The sequence below is a fragment of the Rhipicephalus microplus genome, chromosome 9, assembly GCF_043290135.1.
Source record: "Rhipicephalus microplus isolate Deutch F79 chromosome 9, USDA_Rmic, whole genome shotgun sequence".
NCBI lineage: Eukaryota > Metazoa > Arthropoda > Arachnida > Ixodida > Ixodidae > Rhipicephalus > Rhipicephalus microplus.
This window is the reverse complement of record NC_134708.1, coordinates 39204972-39226090: the sequence shown is the minus strand read 5'-3', so window position 1 is coordinate 39226090 and position 21119 is coordinate 39204972. Positions and strand designations below refer to the sequence as shown.

At 46.4% G+C, this 21119-nt stretch overlaps 1 protein-coding gene across 2 annotated transcripts in view; it reads right to left on the bottom strand.

The window, feature by feature from the left end:
* Positions 1–21119, bottom strand: part of mib1 (E3 ubiquitin-protein ligase mind bomb 1) — a 482913-nt gene that overhangs the window by 173995 nt on the left and 287799 nt on the right. The window contains exon 13 of one of the 2 annotated variants that reach the window (XM_075873462.1): positions 5655–5673. The exons of the other annotated variant lie outside the window; for it this stretch is intronic. Within the exon in view, the coding sequence (XP_075729577.1) occupies positions 5670–5673 (4 nt within the window). The 3' untranslated portion in view covers positions 5655–5669. Of the gene's footprint in view, positions 1–5654; positions 5674–21119 lie in introns of those variants that run through there. 2 annotated transcript variants of the gene reach the window in all.

The window sequence follows — 21119 nt, the reverse complement described above, 5'->3', positions numbered from 1 at the left end:
GCGCTGTGAATTCAAACTCTCCTGTTAAATGACCTCACAGCTGAAATTACGTAATAGATGAAAATAAAATTAAAAACTGAGAACACTAACGACAATTTTTCTCGCTTTAAACGCATCTTAATGGGCCGTTCCAGTACAGCAGAACGTTTCGTATGTGTGTACCTACATAGTTCGGCAGTTGGCCGTAATTTCTTTTTTTTTTCTCATAGAAAACAAAGAAGAAGAAACGCGAGAGCATTTGCGCATCTACCGAAACAAGTGAGGGAGAATTAGAAATATAACATAAAGAAGCAGAATAAAAAGAGAGAGAGAGAGAGAGATGATTGGTGTAGGAGGTAGCGGCGAAGAAGTTTGAACCCCCGTACCCCTAATGGCGTTTCACGCAAATTCTGATAGATGGCGCGAGACACTTTCTTCGGAGAGGTGTTCTTTCATTTTTTTTGTTCTAACGACCAGCAGCCACGCACCGGCATTGCGCTTCCTTTAGTAAGACGTATTCTCGAAGCCGCCCATCTCTATTAGGCTTCTCGCTTTCCTGCTACTTATTTCTCTCCTCCTCCATTTCAACGCCCCCGTTCTACTACCAGGGAATCTTGATATACTTACAGAATACTCGCCTTTTGTGTCGCAAGCGACTCTTTACGTGTTCAAGTTGATTAAGCAAAAAAAAAAAAACATCGTTGGAAGGAACAATCAAGAAAACAGGTGAAAAACGCTTATTCCAGAAAGCTCACTCCTTTTCTAAAAATTACAGAAAAAATAGCGAACGTTGATGGCAATGGTGAAGAAAGGAGCAGGGAGGGAGGGATAGGCCATTTTGCTCTCGACAACGTCGACGAGGCGTGGACGGAGAACAAAAAAAAAAAAAAAATGTTCGAGACCACGTTCCCGCCCCGACTCGGGCGTCGCCTACGGTAGCGGCTGCTAGGATGTCCCACGTGGGCACCCTGGTGGCTTAAACTCCTCAGGACCATATATTAAAGTTCTTGACTGACTGAGAGCATGTTCAAAGACGCGATTCTTCACCGGCTTAAACACCGCTGAGCAGGAACTCGAGGAACTCAAACCATGAACAATGACCGTTGACAAACGCCCCTCCCTACCCCCCTTTCATTCCTTCTTTTTTTTTCTTGACACGTCCAGGCTACAAACGTGTTTTGCTGTAGCTCCCCTTGCGCGCGTATTAGTCTACGCTTGCACCGGTTAATGAAAAAAAAAAAGAAGCGTCGCCGTTAGCATTCCTGTACTTTCTGTGTTTACTTTACGCTCTACAGTGCCCAGCCAAAGTACGAAAGCAGAGTCGATGTAACGTAGCACCTTGACGTACAGTACTCCCGGAATGCGCAACTACTCGAGATAACCGCGTCGTTACGCAAAGAATCGGTTATCTAGAGACAACGTTCGCTCATACCTACGCGTTAGAGTCGAACTCACGGCGATATGAACCCAACTGAAGACAGGGGAAACCAAACTATATGCGCAGCTTGGCGCATATAGTTCGGTCATTAATTTACTTGTCATTAATTCTATTTTCATTAGCCATTAATTTTATTTGTCTTCTTCGAACGCGAGGCCTACTTTCAGTGCTCAGCTGTCCCTTTTAAGTAAGTGAATATTGCACGTACCTTTGCGAGTGCGTGCGGTTGACCCACGAGATGGCTATGTTTGTAGATTCTCGCTATTGCGAGAATGTTTTTTTTTTTCGTGCATTCGAATGCGGGGGATGCGACCTAAAATTCACAGTATCTTTGGAAATTAGAAGGAAACCAGACGCAGGAAAAGGCTATACTGCCACGAGGTATCCATTAATTTGATTTAACGTTCACAGTTGATCGCACAAAACTCGGTACCACAGTCTCGTTGTGCGTGTCTCCCTTAATCCAAGCACCGCGCGCTGCTTCAGCAGCAAGAAATAATGCATTGCGAGTGCTTTATTTTGCAGAGCAAAGCTGTGACAAATAAGAAGTTTAATGTCTTGCCCTTCGAATCGTCCATTCTTAACCATCACAACCAGGTGGCCCTATTTTACCTACAACGAGGAATATATATAAACTGAATCTGTTCAAAAGAATGCAACTAAACTGCCCTGTTGATTAACACAAATTCGATATTGCGCTCGCAATTACACCAGCCTAAGCAAGTTAAGGTGCGCTTCGTTGCAGAACATAATTGATGAGCATGAAGCACGCTTCACAGGAAACAAGGTGCACGGTAAGCTAAACGGTACACTGTTCATACAGTGCCCAGAAGTTGCACTTAAAGGGACTAGTCACATACATTGAATAGTTCTTCATCGCAATTTATTCGCGTCAATCAATCAATCAATCAATCAATTAATCAATCAATCAATGAGTTTGTATTATGACACAAAAGAATGGTTTACAAATCATCAAATGTACGTATGAGTGTCCTAAAGTGCAAGATTGGAACGGGGCCGACGAGTGTGCTGAAAATTACGCACAGGAACAAAGATACGAGGCACGTAGGTACGTTTGTTCGTCAGCGCAAGTCATTACCTGCGTCACGTCATTAATTTTATTTGTCTTCTTCAAACGCGAGGCCTACTTTCAGTGCGACAGCGAGAGAGCATGCGGACTCGTCGCGGCACCACGCGTCTGCCATGGTAACTATTCATCTCACGATGCTCAAATCGACCAGGGGCAGCGGACATGGGGTTTATGGCGTGGCCATTTTGGTTTGCGGCAACATTTGTCGAGCAAAGATCGAGGGATTCATAGCTGACATTGCGAACTAATTGTTCACTCCAGGCCACGTGCTACGCTATAACCCTTGACTAATATGCTCCCAGGAGGCTCGAGTAGTGATCGGCCACGTTTTCAGACCAGGTTAAAAAAAGTGTTGCTGAGTACCTTTCAAAAAAAAAAAAATCCGATCCCACAATCAGAGGGAATCAATGATATGCGAAGCACGAATGAGAAATGTTGATATGTCACTTTAAATTCAGCACAACGTTACGAGGTGGAGGTAAATGATGCCGTACATGACTTCCGTGTCATGATTATCATGTTTGGATGTGTCGTTTACCTTCGTCATCTATTTATGTCACGTGGTACCAAATTTAGTATATGTGAAGCTAGCGAAACGGCCGCGAGCACGCTATTAGCGTGGTATGTTGTCATGTTCTTAGATGACACGCACGTCAAAATTATGATGTTTGCACCAGCCATATATTTCGTCATCCATTGACATCACGTAGCACCGAATTTGGTATATGTGAAGCTAGCTAAACGGCCGCGAGCGCATCATGAAGGGACCCGTATACCCCAATGTAGCGTTGACGCGCGCGCACGCTGGGCACAGCGATGCTACGCTAGCAAAACGCGAGAACTCTATAGTCTGACGCCAGGCGCCACCACCGTCCATCGGCGCGGCCCGACGGCAAGCGGCGCGAAATGCGAGATGCTGCATTTCGCGCCGATGCCTTACGCTGACAACACTGCGTCTCTCTCTTTTCGTGACGGAGGGACGCCGGACGCGCTGAAACGCGCATGCGTCAAAGCAACGCAGCGTGGCGCGCATCTTCGAGTGTATGACAGAACCGGCACCTGGCGTGGCAACGCCGGCGTGACGCGACGAAACGAACGCCGGCGCGCACGCGCGCCCTGTAACGGCGAAGTGTATTGGCGCCTTGACTGTAGAATGTAGTCATGTTCTCACATGGCACGCATCTCATGATTATCATGTTTACACCTGTCACATGCCTTCGTCATCCATTAGCGTCACGTAATACCGAATTTGGCACATGTGAAGCTAGTGAAACGGCCGCGAGCGCATCATCAGTGTGGCTTGTAGTCATGTTGTTACATGACACGCATCTTATGTTTATCATGTTTGCACCAGTATCATACCTTCGTCAACCATTCACGTACCGCCACACCAAATTTGGTATATGTGACGCTAGCGAAACGGCCGTGAGCGCATCATGAGCGTGGCATGTAGTCATGCTGTTACATGACACTTATGTGATGATTATCATGTTAGGGTCTGTGGCTTGTGTTCGCCATGCAATCATGTCATACCATACCAGGTTCGCAACTTGCCATGTGAACAAAACTACCGCAAGAGGTGCAGCAGATAAATAGATAGATAGATAGATAGATAGATAGATAGATAGATAGATAGATAGATAGATAGATAGATAGATAGATAGATAGATAGATAGATAGATAGATAGATAGATAGATAGATAGGCTCAAGTTGCCGGCCGAAGTTCGCAAAGAAATGCTTCGCATTAAAAAAAAAACACTGCGTGCTCTTCGTTGCACGACAGTAGTGTGAGGCACAAAGCACGCTTTACAGGAAACAAAGTGCACTTGCTTTTCACGCTTGTGATATCCAGCTGCGGTAATCGCATATATATATATATATATATATATATATATATATATATATATATATATATATATATATATATATAAAAACTAAAATGCATACAGGCTTAATTTGCATAAAGTCCATAAACAAGTTCTGCCACAATTTCGCGACATCGTAAATGAGACGCTCTTGTTTCTTCGATGTCGAATGTCTACACCCTCCACACACCGGAGTCAGTCCAACACGAATAACAGATTCTACATTCCCGTCTCTCAGCATCGGCCTACCAGCCAGCTTCACTGCAATGAACATTATCGCGACAGGTCAACACAGACAGTTCCAGTGAGTTTGCGAACTATGCGCCCTGAGTGTAGTCTAAATCACACACTCTCGCTGTCAGCGGAAGAAAATGCCCTCCTCACTGTTTAAGCGCACCATGAGCAGATGACAGATTTGCCGCTAGTACGTCACGAGCAGCCGTTTCTTCCTGGCGCCATGCTGCGGTGACACGTCACTGAAGAGCCCCCCTCCCCCCCCCCCCCCCCCCCTTCATTATCAAAACCAAGAGTGTTCATTTACAAAGCAGGAAAGTTTAAATTTAAGAGCTCGATTTTTTTTTGTCAGACACAGCAATATGAGAACAGACAATAATGCCAGAAAAGTATAGGGGATGTTATCATAGGAAATGGTAATGAAAATTACTAACATAAAAATTACTTATATTAATATCCCCTACAATTTTCCTGGCATTAATGTCGGTTAGTATTTATAGTCTTTTACAACGTACCTGTTCTGGAAAAGATATATATCTGATGCATTCCCGGGCGCCACTATACTTTTTATATGGTCCGGGACACCACTGCTCTAGTTTGGAGCAACAACGCGAAAATGTTTATAACTCAAGACATCGTTTCTTAGAGTGAAAAAAAAAAATCGAATTTCACAGTTTATTGCTTCTAGGTGACAACAGGGGCGCGCATGCGTCAATTCCTGGGCGCTAGACGCGTTAGCATACGCAGTAAACATGCACGGTTGTCGTCGAAAGTTTAGTGACCAGGAAACAGAAAGAAAACCATAAATATTTCCGCTGTTTCCGGATAGAAACCCTACGTTTATAATTACGGCCCGTTCCGCAACACGCCGACAACCCGAACTGGGGAGCTTGACCGAACACGGTCACATAAGGCGGGAAACCTTAAAGTTTTGTCCCAGCCAGTTGTCTAAAAAAATGTTTCGTGGACGGCTGTGTGATCGAGTGCGCAAAAACATGGAAACATACCTGCGACCAAAAGAGACAGTGTTCGCCACGAGTGCCCGTCCACAGCCGGAAAGTCTTACCTGCAAAAAAAGAAGATCAACGTTGAGAGAGGGGCAACGTGTTTAAATGAAACGTGAAAGTGTCGAACAAGTTGAAGCCGAAATTATTTCTGTAAACGAGCTTTTGTCAGCGTTAGGCTAAGCTGCCTGATACGAACGACAGATACCGCCCTCCCACGGGCCCTTATGTGCTGCACACAAGGAATACAAATAAAAAATAAATAAATAAATAAATAAATAGAAAGTAAGCGATAATACCATAGTATATATTTAAAATGCGGGGCAAGGAAGACCACGGCTTATCATGATTTCCATGGGTCTTGCTAAGTTACGCCCAATTGTGACCGCAGAGGTGTTCTTGATTTCCGCCCCAATCAAATAGAAACGCCACCGTCTCGGCCAAAAACACAAACGCGTGTCGTCGGAATAACCGGGCAACAGGTCATCAGCAAAAGTAATAAATACCCGGGGTTTCACGCCCCAAAACTACGATATGACTATGAGAAACGCCTTGGCGGAAGGCTCCGGAGATCGCCCGATCAAACCGGCGTTCCTTAAGGAACACTGACGTCACAAAGTACACGGACATCTATACGATTTGACCTCCACTAAAATGCGATCGTCGCCGCCGGGTTCGAACCTGCGACCTTCGGGTTGAAAACCAGGCACCGTAACTACTAAGCCACCATGGCGGACGCCATATCAGCTGAACCACCCTGGCGGTTCAAGCATAGTTTGACAAGAGAATATTATACCTTTAAGACTAGGCATCTTAGCGTAATAGCAGGAGGCTAGCCCGAACTACCATGTGCGTTCCATTGTAAACAAGTTGGGATTCATTTGTACTTTTTCCGCCACTTTAAGAGGCTAATGATATATAGGATTTAAGGTTCCAAAACCACAATATGATTATGAGAGACGACGTAGTGGAGGGCTCCGGAAATTTCGACCACCTGGAGTTCTTTAACGTGCACCCAAATCTGAGCACATGCACGGGCCTACAACATTTCCGCCTCCATCGGAAATGCAGCCGCCGCGACCGGGATTCCATCCCGCGACCTGCGGGTCAGAAGCCGAGTACCTTAGCCACCGCGGCCACTCTAAGAAGCTAAATTTAAAGCTACCGAACAAACGGGAAGCTTGCGGTAAGAGAAGACGCGAAGGTTCCTGCTGAAAACGCCGTAGAGAATCCTCTCACGAATGAAAGTGCCGCACGCACGGCAAACAGAAGCGAGCGAAACAAAACACGACGAACACGACTATATCCTAACCTAAAGAAAAAAAGTATTCGGAGCACGCTTCTAGGATTACAAGCTCCACTGGATGCCGCGGTGTGCACGGCGTGACCTAAGAAAGACGCTGCAAGGTCACCGAGGATTTTCGCAGCACTCAGGGGAGAGCAATATGAATGAGAAAAGCGCTAGAGTGCGTCGCCGCACTTTTAATTTACGAGGAGCATTTGTTTTCATTCCCGTCGTTTCCCAAGACGAAAGCGGTAAGAAGCCTACCGCGGAGTAGCATTCACGCGAAACTTGGCTTACAGGATTTTGCACTATGCTATTCGGTGGTGGTGCGCGATCTCAACCGTGAAAGTTGAAAAAAAAAGGCGAAACTTTTTTTTTTCATTCGTTTTTTTGCCAGCTTGTCTCGTACATTATGAGGTACATTCAGGAAAATATACCTGCACGTATGCATGGAAATGTTAATTATTACATTTGTACGGGTAGAGTCAAGCCAAAACTGTCCCGCCAATAAATTTCCATGCTTACTAATGACGATTTGGCCGATTTCGATAGGAAACCTCACACAACGTTAATATTTTCGGTTTTCCTTCTGAAAGTGCTCCACCTCCATACACGCATGCGAATCTGCAAATCAATTTGAAATTTGAAAAGTTATTGACGGTCAAGTGGGCCCCCTATGAACCGATCTGTTTGCTCACTTACGCTTTATCTCCCTCTCTCTCTATCACTCAAAAACAAACGCACACACGCACGCATGCGCTCAGCGAAATCTGCGAGCAGCGAATGAACGGTGATCCGCGCGGTTGAACGCGCAAATTTAGAATTACAGCGTTTCGCGGAAAGGCACGCCTACCCGTGGCGGTTTAGTGAGAGTGCTTGCTGCGCGCGAACTTGGAAATGTTGGAATCTCAATTGTCACCACAACGTCACCACACACAATAAATTGTCGGATGATCAAATGACGCTAATATAAAGTGGTATCACAAGAAAAGAAGTTACGGCGATAGAAGTTGGCTTCGCACAAGTCTAGACACTCCATAGAAGAAAAAAAAAGAAGCGAAGCAATAAAAAAGTCGATTCACCTTGTGAACAATCAGTAATAATTAAATATGCTGGTTGTGCACAAAGTGAATTCAATGAATCAAGCGATCAGTTAAATAATTATTAAATCACTCCATCAGTCCAAAAGCAGTTTCATTTCCTCGCCTTTTATTTTTATGTTTCGATTATGAAAATTATTGTTTCTTTCGATTCACTGCCGATGTAAAAACCGATGTTACTCGCTTGAGTTTGAATCAGCGTCGGGCCAAGTGTCTTTCGAAACGTATTTTCGTTGGAATGCGGACACGGCTACCTAAATTAACCGTCGAGAAACCCCGTTCACCGAGATTAAGGTCAGCCACAGAGTATCGCGACTCGTGGAACGAAGGGCGCAGGTGAAGAAGATAAGCGCGGACAAGAGAGGTCATTTACAGGAGGAACGGTTACGCTTAAAAGACAAACAAAAGCAAGTTTTTTTTTTTTAGATCACGAAAAAAACGCAGTCAAGGACAACTAGGCAGCGAGAAGAATTAAGTATGTAGCGGTGCGAGACACGCGCCTAAGGGAGGTCATGGAAAATGAGCCGAGGAAGTTACGAGGCTGATGTGTAACGTGGCTAGAAAAAAGAGAGAGAGAGAGAGAGAGAGGGGGGATTATAAAGGGGAAAGTTACTACAGAGGAAACAATGCTTCAAGAAAGGAACACGTGTCAGAAAAAGAAAAAAAATGCACGAAAGTGATAAAGAACAAAGGAAAAGCAAAAAATTAAAACCGTATTACGGCATCGTGCTTGTTTTTTGTGCTTTAAAGAAATACCAACGTGCAATGCTATCCGGAGAGCTTGGAGGAAACGAGGGAGGGGTACAGAACAGTAGCGGTCCGAGAATAGCCACAGGTCCGAAACGATGCGAAAAAGAAAAGATGAAGAACAAAAACGAAGGGTGAATAGAAACAGAGAGAAGGGAGAGAGATCTTGCGAGCGCTGTAGGCGGCTGCCACGCGCAGTTTTGCCAACGTTGGTGTTCAGGCTCGAAGAGGATGAGGGCGTTATAGAGGAAAGCGTAAGCATTCCATGCGACGTCACCACCACCTCCTTTCCCTCATTCACTCTTTCTTTATTTTGCCTTTTCTCACTGCAGACTCCTTCCCCTCACCCTTTTACGGAGCCCTGCCACTCGACCGCACCGGTTCCTTGCTCTTGGCACGGTGCGCTGTTTGGCCGGCGTTGCAAGCTGGTGGACCCAGAACGGCCAACTCTTCTTCCGAACCTCCTCGCCTTCTCCCCCACACCTCCGACACGTTTCGTTTGGCCACTCTTCTTCACTTCTATGCCTTCTTCCCTTTCCCTCTCTCACTCTGTCTTACTCTCTGCCACCCTCCGGTACTCGAGGAGGGTTTCTTGTTCTTTCGTACGTCCCTTTCCCCTCTGCCTTCTCTTTCTTTCGCCGATGGCGGTCTGAGAAGACGTCGACGAACCTTTATTTGGACTGGGAGGGCCACGCAGTCCGACTTCTCCGGTGGGCTCAACCTCGCGGCACAGCGTCCCCGACCCTCAGTTCGCGTCTTCTCTCTCCGACCAAAGGAGCAGCGCGAGGAAGGAGCACGAGCGACGCAGCACTTCAAGGAAGGCGATTAAAATAAAATAAAAAAAGAGCAACAACAATAAACAAATAATCCGAAAAATGAACAGTAAGCTCGCGAGACGAATTAGTAGTGCAAAGTACCGAAAAAAAAGAAGTTAACAGAATGAGAAACGGAAAAAGGCAACGGAAGTGGCAGAGGAAGCGGCAGAGGAAGCGAGAAAGAATGAATATGGGTGCGTAACATGGAACAAGCGCGAAAAAATGACAACGACACGCCGAAAGCAGCAAGTACAGCGAGGCCCACGATCACCTAGAATAGTATTATTAAAAAATGATCACCGGGCCCGCTTGCAACACGGAGCATAATCACAGCCAAAGCTGCAGTACCGCCTTTTATGAAGCGCATTGAAAATTCTATTAGGGCAACTAATATACCAGCATAACTGGTCCCTCAAAAACTGTAATGCATGCTTTATACTACAAAACAAGTTTGTTTAAATGTCTCATTGGCCTGCAGACTGAACGCTATTGAGAGTGCACTTAGTTGAGCCAGTAATACATGTTCACGTGCAAGGTACCCGCTACGTCGTAAGTCATCGCAATTTTCAAGAAGTGCATAAAAGTATTCGCTGTCCCATTCTTCGTCCTTCTGCAGAGAAACAAAGTAGCAAACACCCATCTGTAAGACACCATTTGCCTCCTTTTCTGTGCTGTGACTAATGACGATCACGAATTATGTCCGAGCCCTTCGTAACGGGTAGGAAGCATTCAAGAACCCACTAGTTGCTAAATTCAAGTTTTGTGGCACCGCCTGGTTGTTATTTTACTCTTACCCGACGCTATATTGCATATGTCAACCACGTGTTTGCCCGACAAGACGCCTGCACGCGAAACTTCAGCGAAGAAGTTGCAAGCACCAGCGAGGCTCTGTGGCAGAATACTCGTCTGCCCCGCAGAGGACCTGGAGTCACTTCGGAGTCCTGGGACGAATGTAATGTACGCAGTCATTGATGATGACGACAGTGATGGAGGTTTCGTGCTTGCGCCTCAACTGATATAAAATCGCATTTTTTTCTTTCTTTTTTTTTTGCATTTAGCTTCCGCACACATGACAAAGCTGACGCATGGAAATTAAACGTGGAGCCTTACACGCTGGCAAGCGCGAGGTTGCAACACCACAGACACTAAGCTACGATGGCGGGAAAGTGAGAGAAAGAATGGCAGAGAAGAGGAAGTGCAACTTTTCAGCAAACACGGGGACACCTGATGGACAACTAGCAAGGCTAGAGAAAGAGATTCAGCATTCTTCGTGACATAGGGAAGCTTGGAGACCCCGAAAACGTAATATAAGGAGCAGAGAAGAATTCCCGCAGTGCGTTCGGTGCAGTGGAGAGAGGCAAGGAAGTGGGAAGAGGGAAAAAAAGCTGGGCGAGAGAAGGGAGAGGGCTACGATGTCGACGAATCTAGCAAGAAAAACGGGGGCACACTGCGGGGCGGAGCGCAGCTTGGAATCGAGCTCGGCCCTGACTTCAAGAATTACGACACCGAGGGACGGACAGGTATGGCGTCTGCTGAGGAGCAGAGGAATATAAAGAAAGAGAGAAAGTAAATGAGAGAAAGAGAGGGGGAGAGAGAGGCGGGATACTGTAAAAGAACTTGGCACCCGCAGACGAGCAGGCAGCAACGTTGTCGACGGGGATTAATTTGGACGCCGCGGAAGAGGCAGAACGCGAGAGGAGATAGCAACGAGCGAAAGTGACATCAGATCCCACACACAGAGCCGGTTTTCTGAATAACCGCGACGCGGTGTAGGCGGGCGTGGGTCGGAAGCCGCATTGTTACGTAAACTTATTTTCGGGCCGCCCTCCGTTTCAGACTGGGCGACGCCGCTCGCACTGCGATGTCGAAACGCGTGTTTCGTTACGTGATTTTGTTTTTTCCTGTTACGACGGCCCTTCTAAAAAAAACAAAACAAAAAAAAGGGGGGGGGGGGTGGGGGTGGAGAGGACGTCGCGAAATTCGACTCGGAAAGAATACGGTTTACGCGAACCGATCGAAAAACATCGGGCGCCAAAGTACTGGCACATTCTAGGAGTAAAAGTTCCCGTTTGATGCCATCGCACAGATATAACAGACAATTAGAACGACTACGCTTATGGGGAGCTATAAAAAGAAACGCTTAATCTGTTTGATATGACGATATACACATTCCCGCCACCATTTAGCACTGCATTTTGAGTTTATGGCTTAAAATTGCTCTGTTGTTTGAATGCTTTAAAAGAAATATTATATTGGGGGGAAGAAGCACCTGAGGATCACGTGAAAACCAATGGTGTCGAGGCTCGTGCTATTCCCTAGGCGGAGAAGAGGTGTGACACATCTGCGAGCAATGCACTCTAATTCGCGTATATAGCGCGCATATTGTTAAAAAAAATAAAAGGCCAACACCGTCCAAACATCGACATTTAATTACCCATAAATCATTGCATATATGACACATAAAGATGTCAACAAGAACAAAACAAAACGCTGCTATTCAGAACAACATAGAAGACCACAATTCACAATCTGATGCACACTGCTTTAGGTGGATTTCGAGCAGTTTTTTTTTTCATCTGCCTCTCTTTTTTTCGTGGCACAAGAATTAGGTACTAGTTTTATCAGCCGCTCTTTTTTCCTAGTAATTAGGCACTATGAATAGGGTCTGCCAAGGTAGTTAACCATGGCTCTGCTACTTAACGTCCCTTCAGATGAACACATATGAGAGAGAATCAGATAAAGAAACATAACGCACTTATAACAATGCCAAGTAGGTTCAGTTAATGACAGACTCGACATTGAAGGCTAAGTTCGGGCGGAAGAAAGCAACATTGCAACATCTGCACGAGAGACGACGAGCACGACGACCGCAACAATAACTCGAATGAACTGCACGAAGAACGATGAAAGATGTTTTTACAGGCGCACGTCAATAATAGGTAACCAGCTCTCAACTGTCAACGTGTGTCGGGTCGTCGGCAGATGCCAGTGAGCAACCATTCAACCACTTAGTTAATGAAAATTATTGCAAGTATTCATAATGAAAGAGCTTCCTCTGTTTTTACGTGTCTTTTCCCCCTCTCTTTTACTCCCTCTTTCCTCTCTCCCCACGTGTAAGGTACCAAACTCAGTTGGACGTGGTTTTGGCGTGTTACTTGGGCGTAGTTGCTGAAAGATTCGCTTTGTTCGCAGCAAACGACTGTTTAAAATAGCTTCACTCGCCTTCAGTTAGCTTTCATGACCAGGTATTAGAGATAAAATGGCATAATTTTTGAGATAGCTTCTAATTTTGAATGTCCCTAGGCATAACTAGAAGATCGATGTAAAAAAAATCGGCAACATAAGTGTTCTCGCGTTTGGTGCGTGGTTCATACTTATTTACTTTTATTATTACTAAAATAAACTTGTAACTATGCTTCGCGCGGTGGCACAGGCAAAAATTCAACATTCTCGTTTTCTTTTGCTTTTCACTGTTCTTCAACTTATTGACCATCCGATTGGTGGCGCCACCATCCCAGACCCCGTCAACGCTATCCCGCTAAACTATAAGACGATGTCCGCAATGAACGTTTGCTGCACGGTAACGCCGTTCCCTTAAACCTCCGCTTTCACGCTAACGGTAAACTATAACTGTCTTTTAACTGCCTAATGTCGCCTAGCGGAAATGAAACAGTCCATCTTTACGGCGTCCTCCCTGTAATAAGGACTTCCTCGCAGTGCAATACCGCCGTGCGGCTTCGCACAACCTTTCCATATCAATTCCGCGCACCGCCACGCAATACAGCACGCTTACACGCAGCCAAGGTTACCTCTGTGTGCGACGGACCGTGGAAACACTGGCCGGAGAAGGGAGTTATGCGAACATAGAGGGAATATACTGGCTGTAGGAGCGTACCAACCGTTCCGTCTCTTTATTGACAGTCGATCTTTGCAATCCTAGCTTAATATGCATGGAAGCGAGAAGTCTCTCTTGGTATTCGTGAAAATAACAACAACAACAACAACAAACTCACGTAATCATGCAATAACCATCATGGCGTTTCACCATTGAAAATCGAAACCAATACGACTTCAATTGAGAAACAAAAGACGATAGAAAGAAGACTGAGCAAGCACACCCTATATCGAAAGAGTTTCAGGCATCATCGAATGAAACGAAGGAAGAAGAAAGGCAAGCCGCAAAGGAGTCGGTCACCGGTTTCAGTTGGCGAGCCAATGTCGACGCCACGGATTAAAAAAAAAAACACACACACCCACAAAAGACAAGGAAACGCCTTCCCTACCTCGCTTCAATAATAAAGGCACTTTTGAGCAGCGCCGCGACTCAAGCGACCGCTCATTCCATTCCACGTCGGCGGCTAGTGCGTCCTTCGAATCCGAGAGCGTCACACTCTACCGTATACCTCCTTTCAATTTTCATTTGTATTCTTTCTTTTGTTTTTCTTTCTTTTCCTTTTCTTACGTTCCACAATCGACAGTGTATATATCTCTCTATATATATACCAGGCTTTCTGCCCGGCCCATCCACTCCGGTGCACCTAATAGGCGTTTTCTTCGGATGCCCCCTCTAATGACGACTTAATGAAGCGAGCACGGAGTACAGCGTCGCCGCAGCGCCAAGAAGAAAGACGGAGACCAAAGGCCAGAAAAGAGAGCAAGGAAAAAAAAAGGAAGACCGAGAGCAGCGGTCTTTCAGGACCCACAAAGAAGGACCCCCCGAGCTAATTGTCCTACACGTCGTGGGTTCGGGGAAGAAGCAGTAGCAGACGACAAGCCCACTCGAGCGTTGCCAGCAGACGACGCGCTTCCTGCCACGATAATTTAATGGCACTATCCGGGGCGAAATCTGTGCAGCACTGGTGCAATTTGAATCGCCCCTAAAGAGCCATAGTATATGTTAAGCTTGGGGCGTACGCTACCTCATAAATGCATAGGTGAGATTTCACAAGTTAAAACATGTATCGTGGCGTCGTGAGGACATTGATGTTGCAAACACTGCGTATACCCCCCCCCCCCCCCTCACACCTGAATAATGTGGAGTCCATACTCACGCCCGGTGAGTGAATCCGAAACGAACTACAACGTTTATTGTAGCCTTGAGAAAAAATAACGATGTGGACAACTTGCGGTAATGGTGGAAGCTGGATGAACAAGGGAGCTTGGGGGAGACCTTGATAATTAGCAAGCTGCAAATAAGCGTTGTTTTAATGAGAAAATCTTAAACGACATGGTGTTCATTGCCTTCATCAGTAAGGTTTCCAACGAGAAAAGTCCTAAATAGCATGGTGATTTAAGGAAGGTTATTAATACATTCCTAATTAGAAATATGTTAAATTCCAAGGTCCAAATGAACAATACCTAATTAGCACATCACTATTAATCGAGGTCCCCTCATCATTGCTGTATGTTTCCATATTTTTCTCACTTTTTTTCTGTTTTGTCCCTGTGCTTGCAATGACATGTCAATAAAAGGGTCTTCTTAGACCCTACTAGAACTATTCTGATACAGTATACTGTGCATGTATATACAGGTTACGCTCAAAACATCTAATTCGTGATGTTTTGCCACCAGCCCCGCCGCGGTGGTTTAGTGGCTAAGGTATTCGGCTACTGACCCGCAGGTCGCGGAATCGGATCCCGGCTGCGGCGGCTGCATTTCCGATGGAGGCGGAAATGTAGGCCCGTGTACTCAGATTTGGGTGCACGTTAAAGAACCCCAGGTGGTCGAAATTTCCGGAGCCCTCCACTACGGCGTCTCTCATAATCATATGGTGGTTTTGGGACGTTAAACCGCACATATCAATCAATGCTTTGCCGCCAATTCATGAGACTTTAAGCCCCTTAGGTACGACTGAATAAGCGCCTCCATATCTGTTGCATGCAGTTAGATGGGAGAAAGCATACTGCGTGGCACGACGGACAGGCACACCAAGACACGCATATATGTGGGTAGAATAAATCTGAGTTATACGTCCGTGTGTCGAATAACCTCAGCTCGGACTGCTCCACTGCGACCGCTTTGTTGACAAGACGAGAAATTTTTGCGCACATATACATCGGCATTTCAGGTCTTCCAACAAAATAATCTTTTTTGACATATTGCCTTCACAGAATCTGTCCATTGTGAAAGGTCCGGATAGCCATCGTGTATGAATGAAGTCCGTGCATTGTCTACAAAGTAATTAATCCTGCCGACCCGCATAAAGGATGAACTATGCATGACCAGCAGTTACCGCGCCATAAAAAGAAGTGCATAAAAACAATAGAACATTCGTAGGATTCTAGATGCAAATAAAGCACGGCATGCCGACGATGCTCGGGCTGGTGAAAGCATGAAAGGAGGTAGTGTGTGCGCGTGAAGTCCACAAATGCCTTAGAGAGCAGAGTCATTAATCAGGCGGAGAAAAAAAAGGACCATTCCAGGGGCATTCCAGTTGCTGCAGTTTGAACGAAAAGGAGACTAAGGAACTGCAAGATATATGCTGACTTGAGAAAATTTTTCAGCGGACTTTGTATGCATTGAGAAAAGTAGGGAGGACGAGAACAAAAAAATTTACGCCTTGCAAGCCAAAAAGAGAGCTATGATTATGACACCTGCCTTAGTGGGAGGACTATGGTTTCTTTAATTTTGGTCAGCTGATATTTCTCAACCTAAATCTGCCACAAACCAGTGCTCTTTTTATTAACGGCACGAACATACAGTACACACTTTTCTCTTGAAATCACTAACGGTTTTTTCCAGACAAAAAAAAAGTGCAGAATCAAAATGTGGCGCGGTATCGACTGCTGTGGTTCAATTTAAGGGCTGCATTGGTCACTTGTGGCACTTCAGCATAATCTTGTGTATGGCAAAGAACCAATTACCCGTGACAGTTAATTAGGACATAAGTTCATTGATTGAATTCACCGAAAAGGCACACGTTTCAAGTGGGGCCCCTTCTCACACGCATGCGAGGGCGGCCCACTTGTTGAGGGTGATTGATTGATTGATTTGTGAGGTTTAACGTCCCAAAACCGCCATTTGATTATGAGAGACGCCGTAGTGGAGGGCTCCGGAAATTTTGACCACCTGGGGTTCTTTAACGTGCACCCAAATCTGAGTACACAGGCCTACAACATTTCCGCCTCCATCGGAAATGCAGCCGCCGCAGCCGGGAATCGAACCCGCGACCTGCAGGTCAGCAGCCGAGTACCTTAGCCACTAGACCACCGCGGCGGGGCCTTGGTGAGGGTGGCCCACTTGGTTGTAGTAATGCGCAAAAGGTAGTAGCGCACATGCGAGGGCGCCATACTTTTCAAGTGGGGCGCCCTCACGTGCGCTCTACTACATTTTCCGCCTCACTCTTTCGCCGTGCTGCTACAGAGTGGAACAGCCTGCCTCACCAGATCGTTGCCGTCACCTGCCCGTGTGCGTTTACGGAGAGTGCCATGGCGCACTTTTCGCAATGAAAGCGTCATTTTATTTTTGCTTTGTACTGTTTAGGTATACAGGTATTTGTCCTGACGTAAATAACACATCCGCCCGTGCACTCGTTTGTATTTTTTTCTCTCTACAATGTTCAGTTCTACAGTTCTACAGTTCTACAGTTCAGTTCTACAAAGTTCAGTATTTCCAGTTAAGTTCACGCAAATTACGTACTAATGTATTCCCACCCCTTATGTATTACCCTTACCAAGGAGTCTTTAAGGTAACAAAGTGAAGTTTTCTTTCCTGCTGCTGAGATGGTGGAGTCACCCGGTGGAGGAGACCACAACTTCACGCTTCTTTACTACGTGCAACCATGAAAAAAAAGAACCTACCGCACTCGTGAAGTGTCCTGATGTCCCCTTTCCAGCGCTCACGTTCTACTTCAATACTTCAGTCTCTAGGGACGTAACCTACGAGCGGCGTGGCACCAGTCAACATATTTTCGCTAAAGTCAGCCTCATTACTCGTGGTGATGTTCCGGTCAACAGAGCGCTCATGTTGCGCAATTATTATGCATTATTGCAAAACGCTTCAGAAAAGAAGTATACCAGAAGTGACTCAGGAGGAGGAGGAATAAACGTTTATTAGTTGAAACGGTACAGCAGTGCAAGTTCCACTTCTACACTAGGGAAAAAAAATTTTCGCCCCTCAATTGACGCGGCACCACGTAGGCTGTCCGACATCATGCAAATCTACGGCTTCCAAAGTTAGTCGGCCAGTGTGCAACGAATACTTAATCGCACTGAATAGCTTACTTGACCCGCAATCTGAGTCTACAGGAACAGACACTTATATGCATGCAGTTCTTCACAGAATCAGGAGTTTCTACTCTAGCACCATCTATACAGCCGAACAAGTTATAGGTAGCCCCAACAACAGCGAGTGGTGGAACGAAAGCGGGGACACAAGCTCACCCCCCCCCCCCAAAAAAAAAAAAAAAAACTTCGTTCTGTGGACAGGCCAGTAGTACAGTAGGTCGTAGACAAAACAGCGTTAGTCCAATGAAGACACCAGGGAACACAAACGCCGAGGTGTCAGTCGTCCTACGGGTCACTTTCATTTTTTTTGTTTATACAGAGGAGACAATTAAAATTAACTCTGAAAGTCTCTGCAACTGGAAAACGTAGTTCTTCATGCATGTGATGTAAGGTGTGGCAACGCACTATACCACAAGAAGGCATTAGCTAACAGTAAAATGAATAGATGGTTAGATAGCTACAAATTTATCGAACGTCAAGCAAGATTTAAAGCGACCTGGGCTTAGCTCACTCACGGGGTAATGTCGAGGCCTTGCCCCAACACCGCCTCATAGGCTTGCTGGACTGCTCACGTTTGGATGCCGACTTCTGGACTTGGCAGAGCGGCGGCTCACTTAGACGACAGGGTCCCCGGAGTCTCTGCCATCGTTCTGGTAATTATACTACACTCACACAACAAGTGTTTGAGTGTTGCTAGTCATTCCTGGCACAATTTGTGCGTGCCGTCCTCATGTTCCTCCGCGTATATCAGTAAACTAGAAGGCAGAAAATATTTCAAAAATCGTTGAACAGAGAACAACGTTGCTTCTAACATCTCCTTTTCAACGAAGACTGGCCTCACGAAAACATGTCCTTCTGTCTAAACCTTAGCTGAGCGAAATTACCGGTTTTAGGATTTCTGACCTGGCAGAGGCAAGTTGTGCCCTCAAAAACATACGTCGAGCGATATTTGCTATTTAGTAGTTTTCCATGCTCAAATATTCCAAGCATGACGAAGTCATAGCCTCTTGTAGATACGCTGGCTTTAGATATTCTCGGTAAAACGATTTCTACCCAGGTAAAAATAAGTCTTCTGGTCTAACCGTTGGTTCCAGCAATATTCTCTGTTAAACAATTTCTTCATCTAGTGGAAGATAGGTTAACTTCGTAAGAATGGCACCGGCTACACATGCGGAAATGTGCATGCCATTAGGCACACTTCTTCGGAAATAGTAATGTTCCTCGACGGCACATACTTTTTAGACTACGTACAAGGCCGCTGCGTATTGCCCCGTCACCGCACGATGATTTGCATTTCGTATCCGGCAAGCAGAACAACTTCACTAAGCTTGCAGCCTTAGTTAACGGGAAACTTCGTTTTATCACACAAAAATTGAGCACGACATCTTTCCGCGCAAGGCAAATGCTCCGTGACGCAGGGAAAAAAAAACTCGTTTAGCGTAAATCACTTCCTTCCTACTCGCCAAAGCAATTAGCCGATTCGGAAATTGTGCATGTGCCCAATGCACGACACCACGTAAACCAAGAACACAGTAAAGTCTGTGATGAAGCGACCAACTTCAGTTTCGTGACATACCGCTTTTGCTTTCAGCCAGAGAACCAAGTCAAGGCGCTTTAACATGGCCGTCCTGGTGAATTTAAATAATGATGCACCAGTAAGTTTGTATGTTTGAATGTGTAAAAGAGCAGCGCAGCGAGAAAGCGTAGAGCAATCAAGCGAGTATCAGTGCTGCGTACGTAATGTCCATTACAGCTTTGCGTACTCAACAGTAGACCGTTTCACATAAAGTACATGCGACCGCTAAACAGCATTGCGCGAAACGAAGCGTTCTTACGTACGCAAGAACGTTACGGATGCTACGCATGCAGTACTCAAGCTCGTTAAAATCGCGAGCTAATTTAAGTATCCGAACGTGAAAACGTCATTTCCAGCACTAAAAGTAAGTCTACGTGTATGCCTAACAAACGACGCTCCCCACACACAACAAGACCTAATCGCACTATATATATATATATATATATATATATATATATATATATATATATATCGGAAGGACAATAAAACAATAAACCACCGCCAGCGCAGCATTAGGTACAACACGATAACAGCGCGGCTGCGAATATGGCAGCTAACGAAACAATACGCGAGAACGGCAGCGAGAAACGCGCGCGCTAGCGAGAGAGGCAGTTTTCTCCACTACACGCCCAAACTCGGCGGCGGAGCCCAACGCCGGGCTCCCTTCTTCAGCCGGCAAAAAAGAAAAGAGAAATACGGAAGGAGGGCGGCGGCGAGAAGCAAGCCATCCGGCAGTTGCGCCCACCCCGGCGGAAAGCAGGCGCAGAGGCCTGCAGTGGACTAGTCCACCACCATCCCTCCGAGACACGGGGAGAACTAACCTCCTCTCCCGTATCCTTCGATTCCTCTCGCTCGCTCGCCAGTCACCCACGCGAAAGCCGCAGGGAGCGCCGGGAAGACGGAGGATGGAGAGCAGCGGCACGGTGGTGATGATGATGCGGAAGAGGTGAGAGAAAGAGAGAGAGAAAAGCGCTCATCTTTCTCGACTCCCTTTCCTTTCCTCGTGCTCCGCATATCAGCGGAGGCAGGCGAAGAGAACGTCCTTCTCCTCAAACTCCATCCTCTTCCGATCCCTCGCTCTCCATCCTCTTCTCTCCTATAAGGCTCCCGTCTCCGTTTTCCACACCCTTCCTTCCTTTCTCTCGCCTCTTCAGCCTCCTGTCTTCATTTTTTTCATCCCCGGTCGCTCCCCGCTCCCGCAGTAGCGGGCGGCCCCTCACCCGGCTCGTTCGAGTGGTTGCGTCCGCAGTGCCCAAGCCGCGTTCACCGGGGCCTCAAGCAACCCCCCTCCGAGCGATGCGAGCCTCTGCCCGGTGCACCGTTACCGTCACCCCCCCTTACTACAAACCCGAGGCTTGGCTGCCGCCACCGGCGCGAGTGTTACACGGGAAAGGCTGCTTCACGTCGGCGCAGGGAGCACATGCCATCGGAGAGTTCTTTCTCGCAAGATTCGTCAGTTACGGCGCGCAAGTGTGTTACCGAATTTTCTTTCTTTTGATACCCGTTATCTCTTTCATTTTCGTTTTTTTTGGGGGGGCGTCAGTTTTGGTCCCGATGTTGCCTGATAGAAGCTATGCATTTCGAGACCGACTTGAGAACCGGTAATCGAAGTTGCAAACGGAGAAGACGAAACTGTTGACTGAGAAAAGTGGAATGCCGCCGCTGAACGACGTCAATGATGGGCTGTGAATTCAAGCGAAGACCTCGACGGAGGAAGGCGTCCGGAGCTCGACGCGGGGACCTACGGAAGCTGCGATGG